The sequence below is a fragment of the Papaver somniferum genome, unplaced genomic scaffold, assembly GCF_003573695.1.
Source record: "Papaver somniferum cultivar HN1 unplaced genomic scaffold, ASM357369v1 unplaced-scaffold_118, whole genome shotgun sequence".
In the NCBI taxonomy this organism is placed as follows: Eukaryota; Viridiplantae; Streptophyta; class Magnoliopsida; order Ranunculales; family Papaveraceae; genus Papaver; species Papaver somniferum.
Genome location: NW_020620825.1, coordinates 3,679,364 through 3,691,642, shown reverse-complemented (window position 1 = coordinate 3,691,642; position 12,279 = coordinate 3,679,364). Strand labels below are relative to the sequence as shown.

General features: G+C 34.6%; 1 protein-coding gene across 12 annotated transcripts; it reads left to right on the top strand.

Annotated features, from left to right (window-relative positions):
* Nucleotides 1-3,945, top strand: LOC113330657 (pyruvate kinase 1, cytosolic-like). 12 transcript variants are annotated; one of them, XR_003350404.1, is made up of 5 exons: nt 1-262; nt 366-406; nt 970-1,794; nt 1,948-2,103; nt 2,297-3,945. XR_003350404.1 is itself a non-coding variant. In XM_026577478.1 (2 exons), the coding sequence occupies exons 1-2, from the start codon at nt 1,876-1,878 to the stop codon at nt 2,384-2,386; spliced, it is 318 nt and encodes a 105-aa protein (XP_026433263.1). In that variant the 5' UTR covers nt 1,844-1,875; the 3' UTR covers nt 2,387-3,945. The 12 variants fall into 12 exon arrangements, 1 of the variants encoding a protein (XP_026433263.1); XR_003350403.1 differs by having other exon boundaries at nt 2-286; XR_003350400.1 differs by having other exon boundaries at nt 30-286; nt 766-1,794.
* The last annotated feature ends 8,334 nt before the right edge of the window (nt 3,946-12,279 follow it).

Genomic DNA, 12,279 nt, shown 5'->3' with positions numbered 1-12,279 from the left:
ATCGTAAAATGTAATTTATATTTGGATGAGATCGGGTCTATAATTAGGAGCAATCCTCACCGAAATCCAAAGATTTCAAGGACAACGTATCAGTGACTGTGAATAATGAAGACACTAAAGTTGAAATCGTATTACCGGTATCTATAATCAAACCTTATGGACGGACAACGTATCAGTCAACTAAAGTTGATGGATTGAGTGAAATCGTTCAAGGCTGGTTGATACTGAATCGTATGTTAAATACGTTTTAGCCCTACAAATGGTTAACTCAACCACAGCTGATAGGGTAAAGAATTATATTTCGAATCTTCGATCTCCCTCTGTTCTCTCTTTCTCACTTTACTCTTTTCCTTTATTTTTCTCAGGTGGATGAAAATAATAGCAGAGATGGAAGGGAATCCTCCAGGTGATCTAACATTTCTTTTTTTCTTTCACTTGTAATTATGTTTCTACTAAGCCTGTGTTTGATTTATTGTCGGTGAAGCTACTTATTTTCGTATTGAACCCTAATTTGGGTTTGTTATGAGATGGTGATGAATGACACTAGCAACACCAACTGAACCTACTAGTGAACCTGCAACTAACCCTAGTGTATAAAATTCGAAGATGCAGATCCTTGATTTTTGTTATATTGACATTTCTATCCCTAACTAATTTTAATGTGTGGATAATTTGGCTCTTATTTGATAATGTTCTTGAAACCTTAATTTCTGATTTAATAAAAACCTTAATTTTGATTGTTATGAATTGATTGTGATTAGGTAGTGAGGTATTTGACTAGAGATGATTCTGGTGTTGATGAAATCATGGAATACTAGAGTACCAATGAAGGTTTCCTTCTTAGTTTGGACTCTTTGCTATGGAGGTGCTCCAACTCTAGATTTTCTACACAGAACTGGTAGAACTAATAACAGCATCTGCCTTTTCTGCAATGTGGCTCAGGAAACAAATAACCATCTCTTTATGCAGTGCACTGAAACTTTAAAGCTGTGGAATTATTTCATTAACAACTTTGGCATTGGCTGGGTCTTCTCTGAATCTGTTAAAGCAACTTTGTGGGAATGGCCTGCTAAGAGGGGATCTGCTATGCACAAGAAGTTATGGGGTATATTGCCTTTTGCAATCTGGTGGAACATTTGGACAGAGCGCAATAACAGGCTATATGGGAACAAAAGAAGGGGAGTTAACCAGTTAATTGTTGCAGTCAAATGCACTATCTACAACTGGTGTAGATCAACTACAATTTTTGAGAACATTCCTTTTAAGTACCATCATATGTAATTGGGATGCTAGTCTAGCTTGAGCATTTTGCTCTGTTTTGTTTTTTCTTTTTTTGTTCTCTGTCATGCCTTTATGACATATTACATTCTTAATGAAATTTGCCTTTGTCAAAAAAAAAAAATCATGGTTTGCCGATTCTTTTGACGAGGTAAGTGATCATGAGTTCTCTTTTTCTATTTGAATTGATAGTTAGTTATGTTCCAGGTTGTGTTATATGAAATTTGGGGGAAGATTGCGGCAAAAAAAATTAGGGGTTTTCTAAATTTTGGATATGTAGACCTATATTTTATTTGGTTTTGATTAATTTTAGAACCGGGTTGTAGTTGTTGGATGTTTTTTTTAGAAAGTAAAATTGATTTATTTGATAGGGATTAAATTTATGTTTGTATTGAACTGAAGTTGCTTTGCTCAAGTAGATTCAGTTTGAGTTTTCCATGGGGTGATATTGAGTATCATCAGGAGACTTTGGAGGATTTTAAGACGGCTGTTAAGAGAACTAAGAAGCTATGTGCTGTAAGTTTTTTTTTTGGAATGTTGTTGATCTGAATTGGATACTTTTTTATCAACTGTTATGATCTTCGTTGTAGTGATTCTATGAATGAGTATTCAAAATGGATTATTGAGTGTATTGAATGTGTTACATATGTGCCAGTTCACTTGCTTCAGGTTATGCTAGATACAGTAGGCCCTGAATTGCAAGTTGTTAATAAAAGTGAAAGATGGATTGCACTAAAGGCTGAATCATCAGTTGTTTTGACTCAGGATCAAGATAAAGAAGCAACTTCAGATCTATTGCCAGGCAATTATGATGGAATAGCAAAGGTTAGCTGAAACTTTGATCAAATCATATGTAATCTCAGTTTGGGCTTAGGAAGTGTTGTCAAATAATTGGAATGTATTGAGGTTCTACTGATGTACATAGTAAGATTGGAAGACAAGGATTACGAAGAGGGATGACAGTTTAGATGTTCCCTTCAACTTTTGTCTTTGTCCTAAGCTATTTGATTCTGTGCAGGCAGTAAAGGAAGGAGACTGTACTAGCTGTGTTCGGAACCTTGTGACAAGTTATGGAACCTGGGGAGAAAGGCAGCTCACACCAAGATGAAACTTCTCTCGCAGTGAGTAACTTTCATGTTTCTTCTCTAGTCTTATATATTAAATGAATAGTTCCGTATTTTGTTTACATAAAACTGATTCCCAGGCGAACACATTATGAAGTTAGTGTGACACTAGTGACCTGTTGGATTTTACTGTAATTTTTGACACCGGTACACCTCATTCACACACTTAAACGATCCAGCATACTGGGCTATATGTGAAAGTGTAAGTAGTCCAACTAGCGAAATGATAGTAGCTGGTATGATGCAATTGAAGAGAACCATTTAGCTTCATTTCGAGGGGTCCATGGATTAGCAAAGCTGGTGATGATGCAGTTGAACAACTGCACAAACGCTTCATTCTGTTAATCTCACGTGCTTAGTTTCATGTGTTGACTGTCTAGGACCTTATTGTTCATCTTCCCAGCAGCTTATATAAATTGGAAAGTTGTATGCTCTCAACTGACTCAGATGATTAGTGATGCACTTTTGCATGGAAAAAGGTGCCACACAACATCTTAGTTTGGATATTATGTATTCAGTTATTTAGCACTTCAATACTTCTGATTCTCTAGATTTGAAGGGGAAATTCCATGGTGACATCATTTGTATTCAGAAATTGAAAACGACATCATTCCATGGTGACATCATTTTAGTTTGGATATTATGGGGATAGATTTTGCAAGCAAGGGCGGTCAATCCCTTGTTGGCATGTCAAGTAGTCCCCAAAAATTGAAAACGACTGGTCGAACTCCGTTGGTGGCCGGCTCGGATCAACAGCTCGATGGATCAAGCCTAGGCGGCTGCTCCGGACTGGACAGCTCCGGCAGGGCGGGATGTATTTGGCAGGGGTGTCATCGGGGAAGTGGATTAATGCGGAGGATAAAGTGACGGAAAGCCGAACTATCGGCATCGGGAAGGATCGAGCGAAGAGTGTTCCCCTTGGCAACAAGGGCGCTTAGGCGGTCTGGCCACGCCGGCGGGACATCTAATGTCTGCAGCACTCACGGTCTAAACAGTGCGATTAGCTCCCGCCCAAAACCGCCCAACCCGAATAAAGGAAACAAAGGGTCATTTCCATTATTTGTATTCAGACTGCACTAATGAGATTGTTTCTACGGTTTAACATTGAGTGAACTTTTTATTGATGTTAACTGCAGGCTCAGAGTATAGGTTTAGACCATATGGATGTGGAGGGTTTGAAGAGGCTTAACAAGAACAAGAAATTGGTTGAGAAGCTTGCTAAGAAATACCATGCTTTTCTTGAATCTGAAGCTGTTATGTACAGGAAAATTTCCAACTCTTGTTACCCATCAGGAGTCTCTGGAGTCGAAGGTTAATGAAACCAAGGCCATGGTCAAGTTTCAATTAAAGAAGGTACTCTGCATGGGTGTTGCAGTAGGGAACCTTGGAATGGAGGAGAAACAAATCTTCCAGAATGTGCAACTGAGTGTTAACTTCCTCGTTTCCACCATACTTAAAAGTTCTAGTACCCAATTAATAATATGCGACAGTGTTAACAAGGTATCCAATTAATAATATGCGACCTCTTTAAAGAGGTACCCAATTAATTTACTGCACAAATCGAACAGACCTGCATAATCCACTTTGGGCCGACTACCGGGATATGAGGGACTTGGGGAATCCAAGGTGGAACTTCTACATACTCAGCAAAACCATGTACAACATTATGAATCACATAGTCTTCAGCGTCACACTCATCACGAGAAATAACTCCATTACTTGGGGCATCGCAAGTGGGGCTTCTACATACTCAGATACACCTTACTATCCGTTCTTGCATTGGAACCTCGAGCTACAATTGACTGTAGAATCTGCTGGCCACTAGTAATGGCTTGCTGGTTCTGATTGCTAGTAGGAACCCCGCTACTCATGGAATCGTTAGCATTCTTCCCTTGCAAACTTCCTTGTCTGCCTCGTTTCTAGGAACATTAAACATGATAAAGCTTAAAAAAGATCAATGTAAACAATCGTATTTGAAGGAATCACAAAAGTAACAAGAAATATAAAATAGACAAATATCAACAATGAGAACCGTTTCTACACCTAAGATACATCTACTTGAGAATATAACATGTACATCTCCCGCCTCCAATGACAAGGAAGAAACCACTTTTGGGGTTGCGGTGGGGGGTGTAAAGAAGAAGGAATACCAGCTAAAACGCATAAGCAACAAGTCCATTTAAAAAAAATCGCATTAGCTAAGATCACAAGATTGCCTGAGTGAATAATATTTGGACTAGGTTCATCTGAGACAATTGAGTGTTTAAAAATCGATGGGCACATGCATTACAGATACACATGTTATCCTTGACCTGGCTGACTAGATGTACCAGGCCATCAACCCTGATTAAAGTATAGATTTTGGTCTTCTCATTGTAATCCAGCATCCCAGTTCAAGGAAAGGATTTCTAAGCGGATGATAGTAAACCGTACCGAGTTTTAATGTAAATGGTCCAACCCATTATAGGCAGTTATCATCAGTTGGGGTTAGTTAGCGAACTGAAAATCACTGTGTGTCTGAAAGCTTAGGGTTTCATCCACCAAGTCGAAACCCAACTTAACCACATTCTAATCCTAGGCTCCTAGCTAGACATTCATCACTCATGATAGCAGATTAGATTCTATGTCAGATATGTGAAGCTTCTTCCTATATAATAGAAACAAAGCCTGAACGCTTCATTATTTTTATTGGCAAACAGAGAACTCACCAGCCTAGGTTGAAGACCCTCCATAGTTCTAGGTAAGGTACCACTTCTTCTCCCCATTCCAACTCTCAATACACTAAAGTAGTTAAATAAAGTTGAAGTTTATTCCCTCATGTTTCTCCAAAAACTCCAAAGATTTTTCCTAGCACGTCCAATTTTCCCCACTTGTATGTACATCATGGCCAAGCGATAAAGAAAGAATTAAATATATGGGTCGTGACTCTGCGTGTACTGTGTAGTTTATTCTCAACAGCTGGTTGTGTGTATATCAATGTAAGTGCCATGTGCAACGTATCTACATGCATGTGCCTCTGCGTGTACTGTGTAGTTGATTCAAGAGACAAAATTAACACTAATTATATGAGAACGTTGTAATCCACTATGATTAGAACAAATGTACAGTATAAGAACACAACAGAGGAAGCTTACGAATTTTTACATAAAAGAAAATTTACATAAATTAACTCATTATCGAATTGAGTAATCTATTACGAATTTTTTTTATGTTGTCCAAAACTTATTGAATTCTCTATGAAATTGAGGTTTTATTTTTGATAAATTTCTCCATATTTCTGAAAATGATATTCATTGACTATTTAACACATTTCATATTAATTCATCATATATTCGTTATTTATCACGATCTTTAAGCTTGTATCATATTTAAATGAGCGATGCATCAAAGAATTTTTCTTCAACGAAATTTCATTATTGAATTATATATATTGACTTGCTTCATGCTCGATTTTGGTTTAAGAAAAAGTTCATTATGTTTGGATATTTTTCGATTATAGGGTGTTGATATTTTTTCACAATTCATGTATGGCATGCTTTTGAATAAATGTTCGTGATTGATGTTTTAGGGTTACTCATTATTGTTTATAAGCGACTAAATTTATGATCAGATCAAGTATGTCCATATCATTGAGTGGGACTGTGCAATATCACAAGAAAAGTTAGTGTGATATTTGCAATTGTACATGTTTGCTGGATAGTTTATTTATCACCACAATGATGCTATGCTCTTATCTGGTAAGTGTTGTATATTTTGAGTCCTCTTAGTTTGATTTAAAGATTAGAACAATGCTGCTCACAAGTAGTTTTTCTTCACACGTTAAACAAGCATTAAGGTTATCTAAATGTTTCATATACATGTGAAATAATAGCCATCCACAGGTGACTAAAATTCACATTATATTAGGTTGAACATATTCAGAATTATTGGAGTTTGTTAATACATTTTAGGACGTGAATTGCCTACAGGTGATTCTAGTTGTAGTATTTGACAGGCATAATGTTGAATTATGAGAATGTAAAATATCCACAGATATTTTTCATGTCTTACTTTGTTCCTTGATAAGGTTTTTCCCACAGGAGAATCATATTGAAGGTATGGAACTATTTTAAGCTTAATTGTCATTTATCTCTATTATAACTTTCAGTTTTTGTTCTTATTAATTGTTGATTACGATTATTTTGTAGACTTTTAATTAATGGTCCAATTTTTGGAAGATAAAATTGTTTATCACCCGATGTTGTTTTTTCGCGTTATTGTGTACACCTATAAATTGCATTATGAATCTCAATCTGTGGATGTTTTCTCGAACATTCATTATTGAAATTGAGAGGCAATTATAGAGAAAGTGAAAATCATAAAGTCTGACAAAGGTGGTGAATGTTGTGAAAGGTATGAGAAAACAGGATAATATCCTAAATCTTTCACGCAATATCTCCAAAAGTTTGGAATTGTTGTTCAATACACAAGGCCAACTTATCCTTGGCATAATGGTGTATAACAAAAGGAAAAATCATACTTTTATGAAAATAGGTAGAAACATAATGAGTTATGCATAATTGCCACACATCTGTGAATGTATATTCTTTCTACAACTGTGTGATTTAAATAGATTTCCGAATAAAGCAGTTTCAAAGACACACTTTGGACTAGAAAGGTTGGAAACCTAGTTCAGATCACATTTAAGTTATGGTTGTTCAGTTGGAGGTGAGGCTTACATTTCCAAGAATGAAAATTGGTTTTGAAAACTATTATTGTTTCATTGGTTTTCCTAAATAATCCAAATGGTATTATTTAATGTTCTAACTGTAATATGAGATTTGTTGAAACCAAAAATATAAATTCATTAGTGATGGCATAATCGGTGGGAGTTCGTGGATATATCTGTTCAAGAGGTCATGATAATGATCTCTTATTTAAGATTTCTACAAATATTGTGAATCTTCTCATTGTCGGAACGTTAGATATGAAAGACCACAAATTTTTTGATCCTATATTCCATAATAAAACTACCGCCAATAAAGAAATTTCCTAATAACAAAATTTACTAGCATTAAGAAGGTCTCAAAAGAGATTGAAAGAAAGTTGTTCATGTTGTTTTAGTGATTTGCTTACAAGAATTTATTTCATTTTGATATGGAATGGCAAAAACTCGGTTTCTGCTTCACAAACTATTATGTGTATAATAATAATTTTGGTTAATGGATTGATGCTATATAAGCGAAAATCATTGGTTGAAAGTCAAGTCTCGGATATTATTTAATTGCTCGAAAGATACAAATCAGTTGTATGAAAGTGGTCTTTCTGATCTAACACGACTGTAATAGCAATGTTAAACGGTATAAAGCAAGACTTATTGCTAAAGATTTTACTCTGAAACGATGCATTGATTATAAATAAGTTTTTCTCTCGTGTCAAAGAAAGACTTATTCAGAATTATCATAATATTATTAGTAGCTCGGTATGACCAAAGAGTTGCATTAACTAAATGTGAAATGACCTTTATTAATGATAAACTATAAAGAAACTTACGCGTGTTAATATGAAGGCCCCGCCTTATAAAGATAGGAACACGTAGTCTGCAAAACTTAAAAATCAAAGTATGAAATTAAGCAAACTTCTCGAGTATTGTGTATCTAAAATTCAACAAGACCATTAACGTTATCTGGTTTTATATAAATTTATTATTGATCGATGCATATACCTCAAGATCAGTGGGAGAAGTTCATACTCTTGGTATTTTATGTTAAGACTTACTACCTACGAGTAGTGATCTTGGATTTATGCATATCTCTATATTTTTTGAAATAAAGGATATCAATGAAGCTTACCATGTGATAACACATATCATATGGATTACTAAAGCTCTCATACAAGGAATATATCGAATATTCGAAGAATTTTGAGATAATAACATATTTAACAGATTTTATTTCATGTTGGATAGAGGATATAAATTTAATCTTCATTACGTCTTAATTCTGATATGAAACTTATAACAAGTTTTTGATATGTTAACTAAATGCCATAAGAATCGAAGAACAAATTACGGGAAAGCTATCAAGAATTTTGAGATACTATCTTAATTTTTATGTCTTAAAATTAGTTAGAAAACCCAACTAGAGTTGATTGGGTTTTCAGACTTCAGTTTTGTGGATGTATGGATTCTATAAATGTCGAATCCATTAATGCTAGTCCCACAATTGAGTTTTAATATTTATGACTGCGAGACTTAGATACTTAAGGTTTGTCTCTACATTGCTGAAATTTATCGTCTTAGCTTCGCAGAATCAAAGAACGATATGATACAAAAGGAACAAAACACATGAACCTTGAGTATATATGCGTGAATTAAGAAATTCAGAAGCAATATTTGTCCATGTATCACTTAAGCACAATTGCATTCAGAGATGCACTTAATGAACAATTACCTTTTAAGACCTCTTAAGAAAAAATTAAAATCTTAGGTCTGTGGGAGTAATTGATTACTGAATCAGCTAATTTATGTGCTTCATTTTGAACATTTATTAAGATCTTATTAATGTCATTCTGAATTATTTTTGTATCCATGTTTAGTATACATTTATGTGAATGGATGAATGTTAACAGAAATTGTCTTTCTTTTGAAGACATCAGTGGACCATTATGATATCCCAATTTAAGGCCTAGTTAAGTAAGTTATTTGTGTTGTGGTGCATGGAAGGGAACATGTTGATAACAGGACAACGTGCGACCGCCATGACTCGCATAAGTGATTTACTTGGTTAAGGTATTATGTTTGAACCATTAAATTTTATTTAGCAATTATGCGCGCTTATGTTTTTCTAATAATTATCACATGGACCAGTGGGAGAATGTAAGAATATTTCTATACATAGGAATATTCGTTTGGGCCATGTAATAATTGTGTTAATTACAGAATATTGCTAAACTATGTCGGTTACCATTTCTGGGATTATTTCCTTTATATCTCTTCTTTGATGGACGGTCAAGATCTAATGATATAACTAAAACCTAGGAACTTGTTCCTCTCTTTACCTATAAAAAGGAAACAATAACCATCACTATTGTATCCAAGGATTAGCTCATTACGGTTAAGGTCAAGAGAAAGAAACCATGACCTCCACAAAGTATTATCGCTACCCCAAAGATGATCGATGTACGATGGATTAGCGCTATCAGGTATTCTGTATAAACTATTCTTGTATATAATTATCGTGTAATTATCATGAAGTTCAACGATCCTAATTAAATATCTATATAAATTAAATCTTATACCGGCGACAAAAAGAGATTGCGGAAAGACCACAGAGAATGCTGGTTCATGAACATTCTATACTCTAAACTGATTTAAGGAGTAACTATGGTTAATTTATTAACTATAGTTGAGGGCTCAAACTGGAAGGGAAAAATGAAACTTAAGAAATGTAAACGAACAAACCGATTTTGTCCGTCAATTTAGTTGACTGAAACGTCGTCCTTCTATAAAGCTTGAACCAATCCTTTGGATTTCCATGAGGATTCCTCAATAATTAGCTTATTAAGATAATATCGACTCAGCTTATTAAGATAATATCGTTAAGATTCCATTATATTAGGAGTCCGTTAGCATATATGTCGAGTCCGTTATATGTCAACAGAATTTGGGCATGGTTTATCTTTTTTAGTTTTGCTGCCTTCAACTTGATTTAGCTCTCTTCAATTTGGGTGATTATCAAATGCGACTAACTCGAACAAGTAAACAACGCTAGATATACTTAATTCGGTACAAGGCTATCTGAGCAAAATTATATCTTGCTACCAAAAGGAAAAAAAAAAAAAAGCAACGGTCTATTCCGTTGTCAAAGGTGATAATTACATTTTTCACAAAAATCATTTATGAAAACAACATGTTGCACCTTATTTGAAAATGAAAATTACGTCTATCACACCAATTACAGGAACAACATTTTGCACAGCAAAGAGAAATTTACATCTTTCAGACCAATTATATGTGGAAGTTGCATTTTTCGTTTTACTTGTGACGAAAAGAATAATGAGAACACAATACAAAAATTAGGATATGCAGATGATGCAACGCCTCAGCAGACGCGACCAAAAAATTGCAATTCACTATCCGATCAGTGATCTGCTGATATTTTATCAACTTCACAAGTCCACGAACCGTCATGTACATGAGAAACAACCAAACTATGTAGAAATTCACATTATCACCCAGGTGACAATGGCTCTTTTCACGACTATCAAAACTGATAATTGAAACTTTCACAGCAATGAAATGTGAAAAGCGCAACTTTCACAACCACCGAATGTGAAAACTGCATTTTTCAAAGAGATTCTCTGTGATATCTCTCACAACAATAAAATGCCACCAAGATAACAAACTCAAATTTGGTTGAAAGTGAATAGGCTACCTGTACCCTTAAACGTATTGGGGGCTTCAATTTGGGTACGGTTTGAACTAACCCAATAATATTAAAATAGTGAAAACAAACATTATCATGCAAAAAAAGCAACATGCATAGGATGAGATAGCAAAAATTATGAGATCAGATCTTGAAAGTGATGAATGGATGTTACGCCAAATCACAAAAAATCAAATCAAGTGACAACATGATCATTCTGGTGTCAAATTTAATTAAATTTTAACAATGGTTTTTGTATATACAAAATGATCGATTAGTACTTGGTAAAATCTGGTTATTGTTTCATCACAAAACACTATCGTGATAAAAAAAAAAAAAAAATTCTAATTGGAGTTAAGAAGAAAGCAGCCTTACCGAGAAGAACACAAGGTTATGGAAAATCTCTAAATGTGTAGATTACCTAGTAGATCAAAGAACAAGAACAACAAGGCTTCTTTTTTCGGCTTTGTATGATTTTGTTTCTAAGAAGAAAGAAGATAACTTACCAGAAGATCAAGGTGATAATAGGTCTTTTTTTAGAATGGAAAACAGTGAAAATGAAAGGGCCTTGTATTTTGTTTTTTCTTTAGCTCCAAGAAGAAGAACAAAATCAAGAGAACAGATGCGTGATAACCAGAAACCGTGATTATTGGGATTTTCCTATATTTTTGGTTTGTTTTACTGTTTTCATAGAAGACTGGTTTGTTTTAATGTTTTCGCGGAAGAACCAACACAGATTTTCTTTCTAATAATTTTTTTTGGATATCTCGAAAATAAGACAAAAGGTTAGAATAGTAAAACCAGTCTACTTATAACTAATTATGGGTTCACGTATTCGGTATCTTAAAGGTGGGTTTGTGATAAAGAAAAGTTAAAAAATGGGCTGAAAATATTTTCCCCCTGTTTGGGGTATTAAGTTTTGAATTAATTACGAAGATATGTGCTCATAATGTATCGCTTGTCTTTTTGTTGAGGAGCACGAAGAGAAGACAAAAACGGGTTATTTTGACGTAAACTTAAAAGCCCGTTAACCAACTATTTTAGTTAATGACTAATTATTTTTTAATTAGTATTAGTTCAATTCATTAATAAATGTTTAGTCTTGTTAATCCAAAAACCAACTAATGTTAATCGATCACCAAAACAAAAATAATATTTTGATATTTTAGTAAAAACATCAACCAATAATCATGGATGTTGATTGCCTCTCCGAAGTGCTAGAAATGGTATCGGGGTTAAATCCCTCTTCATCAGAAGCAAAGAGTGATGTTGGTTCAAGCGGGGCAGAGGAACAAGTTCACTCATCAGGCTTATGATCCAAAGTGTCTTGAGAATGCTTTTTTTAATACCTTTTTCTTTCCTTAGGCCATGTCTCTAAATATCATATCCGTCTGTTTTCCAAGTTGAGCTGACTGTGAGTTGGGAAATCGAACAAAAAAAATGAGGCAAAATTGAGTATTCTCGGCTTTAGG

Excerpts from the sequence above, each read along its gene's own strand:
- LOC113330657 (XM_026577478.1), top strand. The coding sequence starts at position 1,876 with ATGAATGAGTATTCAAAATGGATTATTGAGTGTATTGAATGTGTTACA. Across the intron at positions 2,104-2,296 it reads ATTATGATGGAATAGCAAAG|GCAGTAAAGGAAGGAGACTG; the intron begins GTTAGCTGAAAC and ends GATTCTGTGCAG.